The sequence below is a fragment of the Poromitra crassiceps genome (genome assembly GCF_964638095.1).
Source record: "Poromitra crassiceps genome assembly, chromosome: 3".
Classification (NCBI taxonomy): domain Eukaryota; kingdom Metazoa; phylum Chordata; class Actinopteri; order Beryciformes; family Melamphaidae; genus Poromitra; species Poromitra crassiceps.
In genome coordinates this window covers 13,249,012-13,268,187 of record NC_139625.1, presented here as the reverse complement: position 1 = coordinate 13,268,187, position 19,176 = coordinate 13,249,012, and the positions used below count along the sequence as shown (strand labels likewise).

Genomic DNA, 19,176 nt, shown 5'->3' with positions numbered 1-19,176 from the left:
GAAAATCACTGCCACAAACAGTATTTCTTTTTCTTTTATAGCTATATTAACACCTGGCTCTTGTGCATGGTAATAACCAAGTGTTCTTTGTTGTTGTTGTTTTTACTGTGTGGGGGTATCCATGACGATGGCGATAGCAGGCACGTGGGGTGAGGAAGCCATATAGGAGTCATTTCGGTAAAAGGACACCATTTGTCTTGTGGGGGAAAGACAGAAACGTGGCAGAAGAAGCACTGACATTTCTGAGTCAGGTGTTCAGTTCAGCGTTGAAGGATGTCCCACTACTGATATTTGACATCATCCTTACATTATTTTTTCCATTGCTACATCCATTTCCATGGCTGTAGAGGAAACAGCTCTATTCTGTCAATTTAGCTTCATCGATAAACATGCTTTGTATTGCATTTTAACATAAGTTAACTCATTGAGTGCCAATGACGACAATCGTCGTCAATTCGATTACTAACGTAGAGTGCCAATGACGACGATTGTCGTCAATTGCGTTTTTTGATGGTGGGACGTGGATCAATGCCTAATACATCTCCTGTAAAATTTTGGGGCATGTTGAATGTGTATAACCTATTTTACCGACCCATTAGGTGGCGACAGTGCTCTCCAGATTAGAGAAAGTTGAGTAAAAACAGCAGAAAAAGCCGTGATGAAACCATTCTCATGAGAATGGTTTGGCTTTTCGCTGTCGCGCTGGGAGCCGGCGCACAACGGTGGGGGGCTCCGAAAATAGACTCTGGGTGCAGCACACTTTGAAACGCGCAGCAGAAAGCCCAGAAAGCCCAGAATCGGACGCAGCTTCATCCCAGCACACAACCGAAACCCCAGAAACGAGCGAGCCCGATCCAGACTCCCCCGACGAGCGGCTGCCATCCGAACGTGGATCCGCAAGCAGCAGAGACTCGCCTGACAAGCAGCAGAGGGAGCAGAGCCACCAGAGACACACCCACGGAGGAGGAGTTTGCAGTAGAGGGGGGTGGGGGTGCTGTTATATTGAAGGAAATTACTGTTCAGATGTTTCAGGTCAGAAAATATTAGTTTCAGAGTCAGTGATTTGCTTGAAATGCTTAATTTCACAAAAGGCTCAATATCTCAGCTTCTAGATGGAAACGCCTGTTTTTGCTGTTTTTGACCTATATCTTCTCCGGCTGATAACTAAAGAACGGAAAATGATATCAATAAACTTTTTTTTGCTGCTGATACAATAGAGTCTCATCGTTCTTTGTGCGTGTTCGGTGTTTACATAGTAATATCACACAATATTCTGTGGGCCTCGAGAAATCACTGAAAACGCTCTGAAACTCTGGCACTGGGAGCGTCCGTTCTCCAAAAGTGGCTGGCACTCAATGAGTTAAAAGCGGGGGGGGGGGGGGGGGAATCAGATTTTTTCCTGGACTGGTTGGCTTGGTTCAAGCCTTAACACTCGTTATGTAAGGATTTTTTGAAATGTCTGTGGAAGCCCTTCTTTCATTGTGGATTCTGTAGTTGTTTTTCCAGCACCTTAACCAAGACGTTGCCGGGTTGAGCGGTGGTCCTCCCTCAGTTTTGAAATGTCTATGGAGAAAATGAATGGGGAATTCTCTTCTGGGGCAAGAAGAAACGTCCCGTGACTGTTGAGCTCTAATTGGCTAAGTACAATTGGGGAGAAAATGAGGGGCGGGGGATCTACTCTACCAGCCTCCACTCTGCATGTTTACATTTGGCGGTGAATTGCTGGATTGCTTTACGACACCACACAGGGAGGGGGCGCTGTTCTTCCACGGCAAACGGAGCGAATGCTAATGCAGATTGTGGAAGGAGTGAAAGGGCGATGGAAATGTGCTCTCAATTTTGACAAACATTAGTACTAACTGGTTTAAGATAAAGGCTACTCATCATCTCCACCATGGCCTCATTTGCCTATGGTAATTATACCAAGGCTGACAATGATATGTTGACATTTAAAATCCTACATGTACTGTAGCACCTTTAAAGACCTAACCTGAACTGTTATCTCCACATGGGAGGAGCCCTACGTTGGAGTAAGTGTGCAGGCTCGATCCTTTCACTGATACAGCTGTTTCTGCTATAGCCTTGCACCTATACGTGATGTGCCTATAATGTCCCCTTTCAACAGGAGCCCCACGTTGACCATGCAAATATACCTCTTATTTTCTCAAGGAAACTGTAACCATTTCATTTCCAGAAAGAAACACATTGTAGCCATAGCTAATTGTAGCCTAACATGTAGTTCCACAACGGATGTTCTAAATCAGAGGTTTTCAAAGTGGGAGGCGGGCCTCCCCAGGGGGGCTCCAAGCAGTTTCAGGGGAGGCTCACGGATGGAAGTGAAAAGAAACATTACATTCGTTATTAAAAGGAGATTACATACAGTAGAATAGCCTAAATGTGTGTGATTTGGTTAAAGAGATTTTCCCAGAGTCAGAAACCAATAAATGCCATCAGACAGACCTTTTTATATATTTGGTGTAGTCTGAAGTATGTCACATTTTGGCTCAATTGTTGAGTGTCTGTGGGATGGAGGGGGGGTGGGCGGGGGGTCGCACTTTTCTAAGCCAATTGTCTCAGGGGAGGCCCACGGTCTCAGACTTTGAAAACCCCTCTTCCAAATGGTATAGCATCTCCTCAGGGGTTTCACAGTGACGGTTTAGGAAACACCTTGACGTATTGGCTGCGCTCCCTAACAGATGTAGCGTAGTTTACTTCAAACGAGGAGGGCAGGAGAGTTGGAGATGGCTGCTGTTAAAATAGATGGCAAAAACACACCATCTGCCCACAGCTGTTGTGCGAAAAGCAATAAGGTAAAGGAGAGGAAACCCTATGCCTTTCTCTGAGTACACACTCTCCCCTACAAGCACAAGCACCCATTTTGGGACGTGCTGCATTCAGGTGCTCCTGGGAAGCTTGTACTTACCACTTGGTGGTAATTACGTGCAGTACGGCAACCATTTTAGGGCATCCTCCTCCGTCAGAGTAAGCGTTGTCAGTTGTCATGTCTCTAGTAAAACCATGTCGAGTGTGCTCTGAAACACCTTCAGTCCTCACACGAAAACGCTGTCATTCTACCTGCATTACTGTTTCACTCCTCACGCGTCAGTCATCGCACAATACGGCGTCACTCGTCAATCATCAGTCCTCACTCATCAGTCATCACTCCTCACACGAAAATGTTGTCATTCCTCCTGCCTCACTTATCACTCAAACTAGCTGCCTGTCAGTCATCACTTCTCACGTCTCACATGAAAACGCTGTCATTTGTTGTTTTGGTTGTTCTTCCGCGTGTGATGGGGAAACCGCAAGAATGCGTTGTAAACTAGGCAAAAAAAAATTACAACTTCACTTCCGATTTAATGATTTTGCCTTCAAAATAAAAGCGCAAGTTTTTTTATATTTACAATATATATATATATATATATATATTGTCATCAAACATTAAACTAGATGTTCCTCTTAGTGTTACTATGTTAATTCTGTTGGGTCTCATAGATTACTACTTTAATCTATATTGTAAATATAAAAAAACTTGCGCTTTTATTTTGAAGGCAAAATCATTCAATCGGAAGTGAAGTTGTAAAGAATTGTTGCTAAATTCACAGAGGCATTCTTGCGGTTTCCCCATCACACGCGGAAGAACAACCAAAAGAACGGATGACAGCGTTTTCATGTGAGACCTGAGGAGTGATGACTGACAGGCAGCTAGTTTGAGTGATAAGTGAGGCAGGAGGAATGACAACGTTTTCGTGTGAGATGTGAGGAGTGATGACTGATGAGTGAGGACTGATGACTGATGAGTGACGCCGTATTGTGAGATGACTGACGCGTGAGGAGTGAAACAGTAATGCAGGAAGAATGACAGCGTTTTCGTGTGAGGACTGAAGGTGTTTCAGAGCACACTCAACATGGTTTTACTAGGAGACATGACAACTGACAACGCTTAGACTGAGGAATGACAGCCTGGCTGGCTGACGGAGGAGGATGCCCTAAAATGGTTGCCGTAGTGCAGTGGTAATTATGACATGACAGCATTCAAGTACGGTGTTTTCTTACCAACAACAAGTATGGGTCATTATGGTAGCTACATTGGCCATAATGTCCAACTACTAAAAATAAACGATAGCTACTATGAACAGAATAACCATATATATCACTTTTTACAGTCAATTGGTGACACGGACTCCATACTTTCCGCCGTTGTTGTAGTCCCGAAACCGATCACGCAACGTCACAACTTGGAAACTCGGGTATCATCGAAATTTCCCACTCGTAAATACGACATTTGAGGGCCGTTCATGTGCTCGCCACTCGTAAATACGGTAAATATGATATATCCGAGGAGCACATGAAGGCAGCATTAGTGTGTTTAAAGATATGCAAATAACTGAGTGTCAGCTTTCGATTATGGACCCTGTGGTACCATAGGACACCAGCAAAAAGCCCAATTGTTTGCACACAAGAACCGGTTTGCATACTGGAGATTATAGTTTGGTATTTTTCATTCGTTTTTATTTTTATTTCATTTCTTAAACTTTTGTTTTCAATTCAGTTTAGGTTCAGTAGTTTCCAGGTTGTTCATTTCAGTCTAGTTTTGAGTGTTTAAAACGGTTTAGTTTTAATTTGGTTTTTATTCGTTTGAGTATTATTTTTCGTTTTTATATATATGATATGAGGGGTATTTTCCAGGGGCAAGATTTAAGAAGTTCATAGGTATCACTGCACAATACAAACACAACACTTTGTGAAGGCAGGTGACTCACAGTCATGTAGACATCCCGGTCTCAATAAACACATCCACCAATGCCTCTTCACGCTTGTGTCGACACAGTTGTCAAACGACTAAACTATGAATACGTTCTCATTTTTTGGAGTTAGTTTTAGTTTGTAATTTGTAGTTTAGTTTGAGTTCACTGTAATAACCTTGCAGGAGACACGGTACGTTTGTGAAATGCCTGATGATGAAGCCCGTCTGCAGGCTCCACCCAGGCTTTGCCTACAGTATGTTTCCAGGAGAGAGCGCACGATCGATGCGGCCTGACTGTTTGAACATCTGCAGTGGCAATGAATTACTCCCCTGGCTCCCCTGTGGTTCCACCTATACCTCAGCGCCTAGCTGCTGCAGTCACAGCCACCTCGCAGGCAGCTACTGCAGACAGCCAACCCTCCAACCTTCTGTGCTGCTGTTCATCCCAACCGCTTCTCCTGGCCAAACGCATTTCTGTGCATTTTCTCTCCAGTATAAAACGACACTTTTGTCACGCAAGCGCAATTGCCCGCAGACGCCTATTTGAATGAAAACTTCCCACTCCAATTTTAATTATTCAATTATGTCTCCAGAATAAGGACGTTTCGAGGGTATTACTTTTATTGCTTTTGAAGATTTCCCTGTAATTACTTTTCTCACCGTGGCCACCCGTGGCTAAGTACGTCATGGCTTGCTCAAAGCAGAGGGGGCTGCATAGATTTCTTTCTCCTTCTTTGTGTGTGTGTGTGTGTGTGTGTGTGTGTGTGTGTGTGTGTGTGTGTGTGTGTGTGTGGAATAGTTTGACAATATCCTGAATATACTGTTTTAGAGCAGTTATTTAGCTGTTTCCTGACAGCTCTGTGTTTGGCTGTGGGCCAAGTAAAGACTTTTTTGCGCCTCGGGAGAGAGGGAGGCTGCCTCTCGTTGGCAGTTGTCAGAGAGTACAGTATTGAAGAGGAAGTAGACTCCTGTCTGTGGGTAAGGGGGTGTGGGGGTGGTGTGCAGAGGTTGTGTTGTGTTGATGGCGGCGGGTGCCGGGGGGGGTGGGGGGGGAGATGGCGAGGGGCAGACATTACAGCGCCCTGCACCTCCATTAGCTGCCATTTCCATTCGGCCCCAGTGACAGTGGGAAATGCTGAAAGCAACGGAACGTTCAGACGGACCCCCTTCAAACGCACTCACTGTCCACCCCCCCCCCCCCCCCCCCACCCCCCTCCCCGCCGCCTCCACCCATCACCCCTCCACCCCCACCCCCATATAAAGATGAGTAATGTGCGCAGCGCCGCGCAGCCAGTGGAGGAATATATTATCCCCCCGGCCCGGGTGGCAGTGATGAATGTCCGGGACGAACTCGCTGCAGAGTCACCCAGGCAGCTCCAGAGGCCCGGGAGAGAGAGAGAGAGAGAGAGAGAGAGAGAGATGGGAGAGAGAGAGAGAGAAGATAGAGAGAGAGAGAGAGAGAGAGAGAGAGAGATGGGAGAGAGAGAGAGAAGATAGAGAGAGAGAGAGCGAGAGAGATTTGGGGGGGAGAGAGATGGGGGGGAGAGAGAGATGGAGATGGGGGAGAGAGAGAGAGAGAGAAAGAGAGATGGAGATGGGGGGAGATAGAGAGAGATGGAGAGAGAGTGTGGGAGAGAGAGAGCTAGAGAGGTGGAGATGGGGAGAGAGAGAGAGAGATGGAGAGAGAGTGTGGGAGAGAGAGATAGAGAGGTGGAGATGGGGGAGAGAGAGAGAGAGGTGGAGATAGGGGAGAGAGAGAGAGAGAGATGGAGATGGGGGGGAGAGAGAGAGAGGTGGAGATGGGGGAGAGAGAGAGAGAGGTGGAGATGGGGGAGAGAGAGAGTGAAGAGCACTTGAAGCATTTTGATTTCTTCAGTGTTAAGTGCACTCCACGCTGTGACAGGAGGGGGGCACTGTGCCCTGAGACCACCCTCGTGTTGCCTCATCGCCATAAAACATGGCTCTACATCTGCAGGGATGTTTTGAGTGACCTCCCTACATCCCATTTCCAAACTCCCTACAACTGCAGCGCTACACCGAACAAGCCACGAGTCGGTGTGCCCGTTCGTTTGGTGGCGAGTAAGGCGCGGTATCGCCGGCTGATTTCCCGATTCGATATGATTCTGATACACGAGGCCCCGATTCATTTCGATTTCCGATTCGATTTCTGATTCGATATTGATATTTCAGTTACAATACCAATTTTGCTTGGATATGAAACGACAGTCTCAAAGAACTGTTGTACAAGAAATCTCGTTGCACTAAGAACCAACCCAGGCGAGTCTAACAGGGTTAAAAGATCGATATTGGGATTTATGAATTGATATCGGTTCCTTCAAATGAATATCGATTTGATCGATTTGAGACCCTGACAACGTTACGGCCGCGCGCTCTGCTTCATGTGCATCCGGGGTCGTCGTGGCAACTTCAAGGTCGTTTCCACCGCCCACGACGTTCCACCGGGGGGGGGGGGGGGGGGCGCGCTCCTAACGAGGCACCCAACGACTCCTAACGAGGCACCCAACGACTCCTAACGAGGCACCAAACCATCAACGGCAACTTATCGACGCGGTCACGTAGCCAGCCTCTGTCATTAGCGGGCTGTATTTAAAACGGAGAGGATCTGCCCGCGCGCTTTGTCCCGCGCGCTAACCCCCGCCTCCTCCTCGGGGGCCTGTCGGCTTGCTGTTGACAGCGCCGGGCCGGGTTGCAGGTGAGGAGTCGCCAAATAGATGCAGACACATTAGCGAGCGCTAGGCACCCACTCGTCGCACAGCGGAGATGAATAAGCTGTCGCTGTGGGCTGCGTTCCACTCCTTCTTCTCTCACTGCTTTCTTTTGCGGAGGAGGAGAATGATACACTGCCCTCCCTCGCCCCAGAGCCACTGCCTCCCTCCATGCCTGGCCAGCCTGCCTGCCAGAATCAAAATGTGGCCCATTGTACATATCTGTGATGCACGGATAGGTGGATCTCTCTCTATCTCTCTCTCTCCATCTCTCTCTCTCTCCATCTCCATCTCTCTCTACCTCTCTCTCTCTCCCCTCTCTCTCTACCTCTCTCTCTCTCTCTCTCCCCTCTCTCCCTCTCTCTCTCTCTCTCTCTCTCTCTCCCTCTCTCTCTCGTTGCCATTGGACTACACCGACTGAAAATTGACTAAGCCTGCAGCCAATGGATTGCCGCATTCTCTCCATCACCCTTAACCAGCCGCCTGTGTTGTGGCAGCTCTGGCATGGGGCTATGGCACAGGCTTCTCAACGTGCGGCCCTCGGACCCCCAGGGGGTCCTTCGGTGGCTCAAAATGAGGAGCAGGTTAATTTAGCTGTGATTTAATTGACTTGAAACTATATCCCAATTTAGAGATGTGCATATTATAGGAATGACGTTTCTAATCTTTGGGTCGTGCAAAATCAACAACTGCCCTGGGGGCCAAATGTCAGAGAATGAGTGTCAGTCGCGCTACTGTGCGTCTATTTTTGGGTCTTTGGGACTATTGTAGGAGATGGAAATGTATGAAGGAGGATATTATTTTGCTCAAATCTCTTTGCTTAAATGTTGTCAGACACCTGCAAACGAGGCCGGTCGGCAGAAGAAAATGTCCACATTGTAGGTCTCTGCAATCCATGGATACGTAGAATATCACGTTTCTGAACCAAAAATACGTTGCGTATCACATTTGTAGGTACGTCATAGAGTCGGCTATTGAAAATAGCGTGGTGACTTTTCACAACGGAGGGGGCCTTTCACGGTCACAGAGTTTCCAAAGTCGACATTCACTCTGTGACTTAACCTGTTTTCCATAATAGATTGGAGAATGTACAATGCCGACATCTTGCCGAGGAGGCGGCGGAAAGAGCCAGCCTCCCGTTTGCCCGTCGCGTTGTTGCATTGCACATCTCGCCACAGCCAGAGGCGAACGCAAGGCGAACCAATAATGAGTGTGTGCAGAGCAGAGCAGAGCAGCCCCCTTCCCCTCACTTCAAACCGATGACACAGGCCAGAGGCGGAGCTGTCGAGCTGCTTTCCTCCCCGCATGCCAGTGTGCCGATGCCCGGGAAGAATGAGTGGCGGCAGACGGTGTTTGAAATGCCTGATTGCGTGGATCTGAATCACATGCAGGCGCTCCTGTGCATATGGTGCAGCAGCAGCACCGCGGCTTTGAACCTCGGTGCACCAACAACAACGGAACACAAGCTGACTCACCGTCTCCACTGGGTGTTTTTCCTCAGCGGATGCTCTCATCCTGAATGACATTTGAGAGACTTCCAGCAGCCCGCTCGGCTGGGCTGTGGGTAATGGCTGGGCTGTGGGTAATGGCTGGGCTGTGGGTAATGGCTGCAGTTCAGCTGTTCATTCCAGGCAGACTGTAGTGTGGAAGATCTGAGCGATGCCGGGCCGGGCGAGGACAACGATACTTTTGGAGGCCTATTCTTCTTTTTCCTTTCTGGGGTTGAAGAAAAACTCCGCACATCTTTCAAGACAGGTGCGTCGGGCAAAGACAAAAAGTGATTTAATTAGTGTTTAAAATTTGTGAAAAAAAGAGTCCCGCACACTGTTGAGTTGCAATCAAATTTGTTTTAATGTGACGTTTCGGTCACCGACCTTTTTCAAACAAACATTTAGCAGAGGTGAGAAACCCAGCTTAAATAGAGGCTGGCTGTTTAGTTGCAGCCAATCCAAGCTCCCCACGGAGACTGGTGTTCAGATCTGACAAGACAAGTCAATTGACTAAAAGGTACAGCACTGAGTGATATGTACAAATATGAACATTTTACAAATACACTTCAATAGGTAAATAAGTTAATAAGGTGGGGTTGAAAGGAGTAAAAACCAGTGGGGAAAAAAATACATCCAGCAGCATCGATTTCTGAGTCCGACCGTCTGTTTGTGATCGCCTGATAAAAACCCAAACCATTCCGATCACGTGACTTCCCCTTCTCTTTCTGTTTTCAGTCTGGACATTCAGCGGCTCACAGTGACTAGTGTTTACATGCACGCAATATTTTCCGGTTTTTGCCCATATTCGGAAAAAGACAATATTCCGACCAAATGAATAATCCGCCAATATTCCCGTTTACATGCAGCCGTAGCTCGCCCTCCCCGACACGTGAGGGAGGGGGGAGAGGGAGAGAGAGAGATGCAGGTAGGCGGAGTTTTTCTGTTGAGGATAAACAGAGCAGCGCTATTCCTACCAGCATCACTTGGTCCATTTCATGGAGCTTGCTGCTGAAAAGTTTGGCGTTGCGCATCCAAGTCTTTCATAAAAATGTAGGCGAGTAGCCTCGCAGGCTCGCAAGCATTGTGGACTTCCGTGGGCACCACTCTCTCTTTAAATATCTCTCTCCTTTAAAACGATGTTTCTCATCTCCTCCCGATCAGAAATGTCAGCTTTTCTTTTCGCATGCCAGAGACCATGGATTATATTATATGATTATATCGCCTCTTCTAGTGCTTTCTAGCACACATCAGCTGACCACAAACGCGCGACATGTGTCGCAAACTGCCGTAAAACCCCTGATTGAGACGCATATTCCGAATGCGCTGTATACATGATCAAAGAATCCTCCTAAAACCTGAATAATAGTGGAATAACCCACATGTTGCTTGCTTCGGGGGGCGCCATTACTGTTTTGCCGCTGATTGGCCGCAGTTACTATACATTTCAGGAAATCACTGTTAGGCGTCTGGAAGTCCATACGTAGAGTGAAACAGAATGCGAGGTTACATTATCAGGATGGCCTTCAACCAGGCTATTATGTGTTTGGAGTCCTGAGGTGGATGCTGAGCTGAGCTTTCTCCAGAGATCCAGATGATGAAGATGCGACTCGCTGATGTATTGTTCCCGCTGCTTGTTGGGGGCGAATTATATCTTCCCCTTTCCATCTTCTTTGATGTTAGAGCCCATTCTTAATTTATAATCACCGCCTACACATGTACTAATCACCCAGCTTCATCACAACTGGAGAGGTTTGCCAACAAGGTATTCATCTGGCCTAATTGCAGCACTCCTCGCATATTTCACAAAGAGCAAAAAGCAGGCGAGAGGGGAGATAGATGGGGAGATTGCAGGGTCGAAGCCAACGCGAATGTCATCCGTTTTTTTGCTGGGGAAACCCAGATCTACGTTGTTGCCTCCACTATCGCCTCTTTCCACCCTGCCTTCTTCCATATAGGTGTTGCATTGTACAAATGATCACGTTGAAGTAAATGAGTTGATTCATATTGTGTACATGGCCCCCCCAGGCGTAATTGAGATTCGCCGATCCATCAGGGGATGCAAATGACGAGCAAATTGATTGGCTGCGAGGTGAGACGACCAAAAAGGTCAATGTAATTTTCCTGTAGTGCAGACATTGATACTGTAAGTGTTTTACATTTGCCTGATTATGAATATGTCAACGTGCGGCATGTGGCTGGATGCAGAGGATCATGGTATAGTCCGTGTTCCCCAGATAATCATCACTATGTTGCTCCAAGCTGTTTGTTTTGGACGCCACATTTGTCCTGTCAACATGCAGGGCTGTAGCCTCAGCTTACGGTAACTAGGGTTGTCACAATACAATGATTTGTAACTTTGATACCGATACCCAGGAAAATATCGATACTCGCATGAATCTGTGACACTCACTTACACAGCAGATTACATACTCTGGTCATCAGCCTATCATTTAGCTTGTTGAAGCAACAGCTACCCACCAATGAGGGAGGGAGAAATCGGTAGATGCTCGATTTTTCATTAAGAGAAAGCACTGCTGGTATCGATACTGTTGCAAAATGAGTATTGTATCCGTTTCAATTTTTTAGGACCGATACTATCGATACCTGTTGCAAACGGATATTGTATCCGTTTCAAATTTCGACACAATCAATGCTTTTGACAACCTTAACAGTAAAGCCTGTTTCCAGTCTTTTATTTACAGTTTGACCTGAAGCCATGCTGAGCCATTAAACATGTAGATGTGGAACAGATAGCACCAAAATGTAAAATAGCAGCAAAATGAAAATAGGGACATTTGTAGTCCTTTAGCTGATACCTGCATCAGTGGCGGCTGGTCGATTTTTATCCAGGATGGCTACACCAAAAATAGGGTGGGGTAATACTGTATGGTTGAAATCAATACCATGATAATGATAAAAGGACTTTTCCTCTATATCAATATCACAATATAGTTGATGTACTGTATGCAAAAACACAGTAAATAATCAAATTAATGTTCATTGAACCAAATGGTAACGTTAGGTGTGATGTAAACAAACCTTAAATTTTCTAAAATTTTTCCAACCATGCCTCTTTTGATCAGTTTTTAAGTCAAATTGGCTTGTCATCATCAATATTGGCAGCAGAAAATGTGTCACAATATTAAAGTATCTTCATATAATAATCACGATATGATCCCACTGAAAGACAATAAACAATAATACTGAATTTATCGTCCACTCCAGCCCTAAAATGAAGCAAGTCCACACAAGTTATTACCTTTTGAATCGTACGACCAACAGTTTAGCAGGCATATCAATCACAGCAGATTACAGCAGATTACACAGATTAAAAACACACACACAGTAACCTGGGGTCTGTACTACGAATGTTGGATAAGAAGATCCAGGATCTGTCCCTTGATCTGGTTTGTCTAAACCAGATCAGCTCGATTGTAGTTAACTTGTACTACGAACGTCGATTGCCACTCGTTAACGCGAACCAGGTTTTTCTAATCTAGCTGACAGCTCGTGCACATGAAAATGCCCGTGCACTGGAGCTCGTGCCCGCAAAAGAGGCGTGGTTTTTAACAACTGCCAATCACAGTGCAATATGGACTGCTCCAACTCCGACAGCGCCAGACACGCCTATTTCCTCATTTATTGAAACCGCAAATACAAATCTGCGTTGGATATTATTACTGTTCCTGAATGACTGTCTAAAGTGACCACTTTTATCCACACCAGTAATTTCTTTGAAGAGCGGTTTCGTAGGCTATCTACAGCTCTCTATCTACAGTCTTTTGTGGAAGCAATGTGTAATCTATCTCAGTCCAAAATCCGTATGTATAGACCATTTAGTCTCAATGAATAATAATGATCTCATGATGTGTTTAGTCGCACTGTGCGACTAAACACATCTGACATCATTATTAGGCTATTTGATTGAATAATTCCTATAGGCTAATCAATAAAAAAAAGAATGATAATAAAATTAAAAAATGCTTCTGAACTGAATCGACACGGTACGTGCGGGCATAGATTTCATTTATAAAAAATAGCCTATTTTGTGGTCACATAGCCTATAGGCTATTGTCAGCAGAGCGCATATCTCCATATTTCATATAATGATGCTGGAAATATGAAGTTCAATCACATCATACAGGCCAAAAGCAACACAGTTGCAGCTGCAAAATGCAGGAGTAGCCTAGATATGAATCATCTTAATATGATTAAGATGATTAATCATCATGATGATGATATGTGCAGGTGATCCCATATTAAATTGCTCAGATGTAGTAGGCTATTCTAGCATGTAGGCTATGACCATTTAAATTCCAACCCAACGTCAGTCTCAGCTCCGTTGCGCACACGGCACCGTGCGCTTTGGAGACGTTTATGTAACCTTTTTATGCCAGTTTAGTGATATTTCTCCACTCACTATTCAGCTGCAATCGATCAGCGGGGTCAAACAACGTATCTAGGCTACTTGAGAGCATTAAAATGAATATATAAAAACATATTCCAAAGTGGTAAGTAGGGCTTAATTAAATTATTCGTCCTTGATTAATTCAACATTACAATTTGTGCTCCTTCCTAGATGGGAAACTCATCCAGAAAGGGGTTGGCCATTTTTCCAAACTGCTGATTCGATTGGTTCGTGGGCGGTGTATTTAAGGTCTAATCTTATCCTTGCAACTTAACCTGCTGCGGACCAGGTTAAGTGTGAAGCATAAGTTGCTATGGAAATATATGCTGGTAAGAAGTTAACTTGCTTTGTAGTACGGCTAAACCAGGTTTAAACCTGAAGTTACCTCGCTAAACCACTAATCTTGCTTTGTAGTACAGGCCCCTGGTCAGCAGGCCTCTGATCTCGACATCAAACTTCTCTCATATTGCCTCCAGCTTTAGCCTTAGCATCCATGTTGTTTACACATTCAAATTACGAGTTAAACATTTATCGGAAGAAGGACTTCCCACAGCATGTGAAGGCACCAGTTACGTTACCTATGACAAAAACACGTTAGCGCATAATAGAGCCAATGGCGAATGCATTGCCGTCTCCGCAGCTCGGAGAGGTCTGCCGAAAGTGAGTGAGAGCGGTCCGGGGCGGTTTTCAGCGAGACTGTACAGGCCCGGTACTCCACAGAACACGACTTGACATGGCGGCTGGCTGGACTACGATATTCAGAGACAGCCCTCAGGCAGGATGAACTGTCTAGTATCGCCCTCTATTGGCCAGCCGCCACTGACCTGCAGCTTTTTGCGAAATTATCTTTCTGATATCTTTCAGTATCCTGGTCTCAATGAGGACATAGACTTCACTTGCCTTCTATAATTTCTCTCTGTTCATGGCTCTCTTTCTCTCACAGCCTATTCATAGTATTCCGATGATCTCACAAGCCTTTTTCCTACCAATATGGCGCTACAATACACTCAGTTCATTGGCTGTAAGTGTCACTTGATTGTAATCACCTGTTAATTGATCACAATCACCTGTTGTTTCCTATCAAAATGGCCGTGTGGTGATGTAACAGAATACTATCAATAGACATACGCTGCACTAGTAGAGTAGTTTGCATTGCCGTTAAAACACATGTTGTGGTAGCATTAGGAAATTCACATTGCTTGGCATAACAAGTTATTTTAGTTTAAGTAATAGCTGTTATAATTATAGCCTACCTTTTTTTTTGAAAGATAATTAAAGGTCCTAAACTTACTAAACAATCTGTTCTGTTTAGTTAATTATTTAGGTACTCTACGTTACTTTGACTTCTAAGTAAAAGGTAAAGTAAATGTGGGGCAATGGGTTATCAAACCCTTTAGAAGTCAACTCAACATATTAGAAGTTCCAGTGATATGGTTATATCACTGTATATACTGTATATCACCATATATATTTCCTACTTACTTTGCCTACATGGACTATTTTTGTTTCAATGTTTTTGAATTTCTACTTTTTTCATTATTTTCTATTTGTTTTGCCTGTTGTGTTATTGTCTGGGTCATGTGACTGCCTCCTATTGGTTGCTATTAAATAGGTGAGGCCACGCCCGGGTTGTCTGTGTTTTAAGCCCTGAAGAAGACCTGAAGGTTGAAACATGTTGGCGTTTTTAATGGCGTACGTAGCCTCTATCTATACTATAGAAAAGGCTTTCCTTTCTCTGTTATTATTCCATTATTTGCAGTGCCTGGATTGTCCTTCTGTTTTGATCTTTCTTATAGTTCTGATAGTAAATGTTTACCGTGCCATAATTCCATATCATGAACATCTCAGTTGAGCTGACGTTGAACTTGGCCACCTCCTGCACGTCGCCCTCCATCGAATGCATCAAATAACACCGTTATTTTCCTTTCCGTTCTTTGCTTGAAGACAGCAGTAGCTGCTGCAGGCGTCTCACCTGCTGCAGGTGTCTCACCTGCTGCAGGCGTCTCACCTGCTGCAGGCGTCTCACCTGCTGCAGGCGTCTCACCTGCTGCAGGTGTCTCACCTGCTGCAGGCGTCTCACCTGCTGCAGGCGTCTCACCTGCTGCAGCCTCTCACCTGCTGCAGGCGTCTCACCTGCTGCAGCCTCTCACCTGCTGCAGCCTCTCACCTGCTGCAGGCGTCTCACCTGCTGCAGCCTCTCACCTGCTGCAGGCGTCTCACCTGCTGCAGGCGTCTCACCTGCTGCAGCCTCTCACCTGCTGCAGCCTCTCACCTGCTGCAGCCTCTCACCTGCTGCAGCCTCTCACCTGCTGCAGCGTCTCACCTGCTGCAGCCTCTCACCTGCTGCAGGCGTCTCACCTGCTGCAGCCTCTCACCTGCTGCAGCCTCTCACCTGCTGCAGCCTCTCACCTGCTGCAGCCTCTCACCTGCTGCAGGCCTCTCACCTGCTGCAGCCTCTCACCTGCTGCAGGCGTCTCACCTGCTGCGGGCGTCTCACCTGCTGCAGCCTCTCACCTGCTGCAGCCTCTCACCTGCTGCAGGCCTCTCACCTGCTGCAGCCTCTCACCTGCTGCAGCCTCTCACCTGCTGCAGGCGTCTCACCTGCTGCGGGCGTCTCACCTGCTGCGGGCGTCTCACCTGCTGCAGCCTCTCACCTGCTGCAGGCGTCTCACCTGCTGCAGCCTCTCACCTGCTGCAGCCTCTCACCTGCTGCAGCCTCTCACCTGCTGCAGCCTCTCACCTGCTGCAGCCTCTCACCTGCTGCAGGTGTCTCACCTGCTGCAGCCTCTCACCTGCTGCAGCCTCTCACCTGCTGCAGGCGTCTCACCTGCTGCGGGCGTCTCACCTGCTGCAGCCTCTCACCTGCTGCAGGCGTCTCACCTGCTGCAGCCTCTCACCTGCTGCAGCCTCTCACCTGCTGCAGCCTCTCACCTGCTGCAGCCTCTCACCTGCTGCAGCCTCTCACCTGCTGCAGGTGTCTCACCTGCTGCAGCCTCTCACCTGCTGCAGCCTCTCACCTGCTGCAGGCGTCTCACCTGCTGCGGGCGTCTCACCTGCTGCAGCCTCTCACCTGCTGCAGGCGTCTCACCTGCTGCAGGCGTCTCACCTGCTGCAGCCTCTCACCTGCTGCAGCCTCTCACCTGCTGCAGGCGTCTCACCTGCTGCGGGCGTCTCACCTGCTCCAGGCGTCTCACCTGCTGCAGCCTCTCACCTGCTCCAGGCGTCTCACCTGCTGCAGCCTCTCACCTGCTGCAGGCGTCTCACCTGCTGCAGCCTCTCACCTGCTGCAGCCTCTCACCTGCTGCAGGTGTCTCACCTGCTGCAGGTGTCTCACCTGCTGCAGCCTCTCACCTGCTCCAGCCGTCTCACCTGCTGCAGGCGTCTCACCTGTTGCAGGCGTCTCACCTGTGTGCCCCCTCTTTGCAGACATCCACGACGAGAACGGGCTGAAGCCGGTGATGGTTTACATCCACGGAGGGTCCTACATGGAGGGCACCGGCAACATGATTGACGGCAGCATCCTGGCCAGCTATGGAAACGTCATCGTCATTACAATCAACTACCGACTGGGAGTTCTGGGTGAGTCGACTCGTTTGGAGCTTTATTCTGTGCGAAAAAGTCCAAAAGTTGATTGATTTGAATGAAAGTCAGAAAGTGAGTGAGTTATTGATTTCATGATTCATTGAATGATTCATTGGCTGGTTGATTTTTCATGTGAGAAGCTCTTTTTTTTCCCCGCATTTCCCCCCATTTTCTCCCCAATTGTACTTGGCCAATTGAATTCCCCCTGCTGTTCCGGTCGTTGCTCCACCCTCTCTGCCGATCTGGGGAGAGTTGTAGACTAGCACGTGCTTCCCTCCGACACATGTCATGTCGCCAGCCGCTACCTGACAGCGCAGAGTTTCACCAGCAGGACGTAGTAGTGCGTGGGAGGATCACGCTATTCCCCCCCAGTTCCCCTCACCCCGAACAGGCACCCCCCTTCCCCGACCGACCCGAGGAGGCGCTAGTGCAGCGACCAGGACACATACCCTTAATCCGTGTCCCACGTGTGCAGACACGGCCAATTGTGCCTGCGTATGGACGCCCGGCCCAGAGGTACCACGGGGGGCTCGAACCTGCGACCCTCGCGTTGGTCGGCAGGGAATCTACCGCTGCACTACCCGGACCCTCAATTGATGGAATGATTGAGCCGGCAAGTGAGTGAGTTATTGATTTAATGATTGATTGAATGACTAATTGGCAGGTTGATTTTTCACGCGGGTAAAAAGCTCTCTTGGTCACACTTTCCGTGTGTCTCCACTATTTGAACGACGTAGACGGTGAAAGTCCTCCTAAGCTCTTTTTGATTACATTTCTGAATCGCAGCATGACAGCATAATAATAAAAGCGATAGACCGTTCTCACCGCACACTGACGGATCACCTCGCGCTTTTAATTAAGACGGGCTTTCGCGGTCTGACGGCGCTTCTCTTGTCATCCTTATACAGAGCAAATACGCTGAAGCAAATCAAAAAGGGGAATCTATTCACACGCACGTATGTACGCGGAGATGTTTTAAACATTTGACTCGTTCTTGATTTCGTGCAGGTGGTTTTTTTCCCCGCCTCCAGCTCTCATAAATTATGTCTTCCCGGCGCCAATCGGTCGGTGACGGTAGGCGGTAGATTTCATGTTTCTGGGATTTTCCCGGCCGCATTCAAATGCGGCGTTGAAGAGATAAGCAAAATGCAAATTGAATGAAGGCTATTACATTTGTCTTTTCTTCTTCTTTTTTTTTGCCTTTTATTTTTGTTGCTTTGATCATTCTGCAGCATCAAACTTCAAGCAGCTTCAGAGTTACAGGGGGGGAAATCGAACCTGCTCAGTCGTTCAAAACGCGCCGCGATCCAGACTGCTGTACTGTGCTTTTTTATTTTGTTGCATCTGTAAGATGAAAGTAGTTTCTAGCCCGCATGGGACTACGTCATCTTGCCTTTGACATCAAAGTTTGAGGTCTGGGTCTTCTGTTGCCTGAGAACATCTGTGAGTCTGATGAGGAGGTTGATAACATCGGACATTTTGAGTGAAAGAATCTCTAGTTTTCAACGTTGACGTTTCAGTGCTGAAGTTTCAGCTGCTCTACTGTATATGGAAAAGCCTTTTTGAGGGGGCTTGGCAATGACCCTTTTCTGACAGAGCATTTTATCCCATCCGTTGAAGTTGCACCAGCATGTAGTACTGTGGAAATGATGGCTGGCGTGACGAGTGTTGTAATGGACCCAGACAGTAATGGATATGTTGTTTCATATTGTTTGTGACCCCTAAATAGGCCAGAGAACAGATGGTTCATATTGTTTGTGACCCCTAAATAGGCCAGAGAACAGATGTTTGAGGTAGTGTTCACCCTTGTAAAATACTTTAAACATACATAAACATACTGCTGAAAATGCCATCTGCTATTGGCTCATCTTTGGTGCCAGGTGATGTCACCACCTGTTGTACTCTGTAAAGGTGACATCAGACAGAGTGAGTGAGTGAGTGACTGACTGACTGACTGACTGACTGACTGACTGACTGACTGACATCAGACAGAGTGAGTGACTGACTGACTGACTGACTGACTGACTGACTGACTGACTGACTGACTGACTGACTGACTGACTGACTCTGTCTGTCTGTCTGTATGTCTGTCTGTCTGTCTGTCTGTCTGTCTCCTGAACATAACCCATGAACTGTTCGTGAGATCGACTTCACACTAGGCGGTTGTAGGAAGTGCAGTCTCGGCTTTGGTGCAATTTGGACACGCGACACGTTCAATACACT

General features: G+C 47.1%; 1 protein-coding gene across 2 annotated transcripts in view; it reads left to right on the top strand.

The window, feature by feature from the left end:
• Positions 1-19,176, top strand: part of nlgn4xa (neuroligin 4 X-linked a) — a 131,389-nt gene that overhangs the window by 22,197 nt on the left and 90,016 nt on the right. For both annotated transcript variants that reach the window (XM_083632400.1, XM_083632399.1), the window contains one exon: positions 16,798-16,950. In XM_083632400.1, the coding sequence (XP_083488526.1) occupies positions 16,798-16,950 (153 nt within the window). The remainder of the gene's footprint in view (positions 1-16,797; positions 16,951-19,176) is intronic.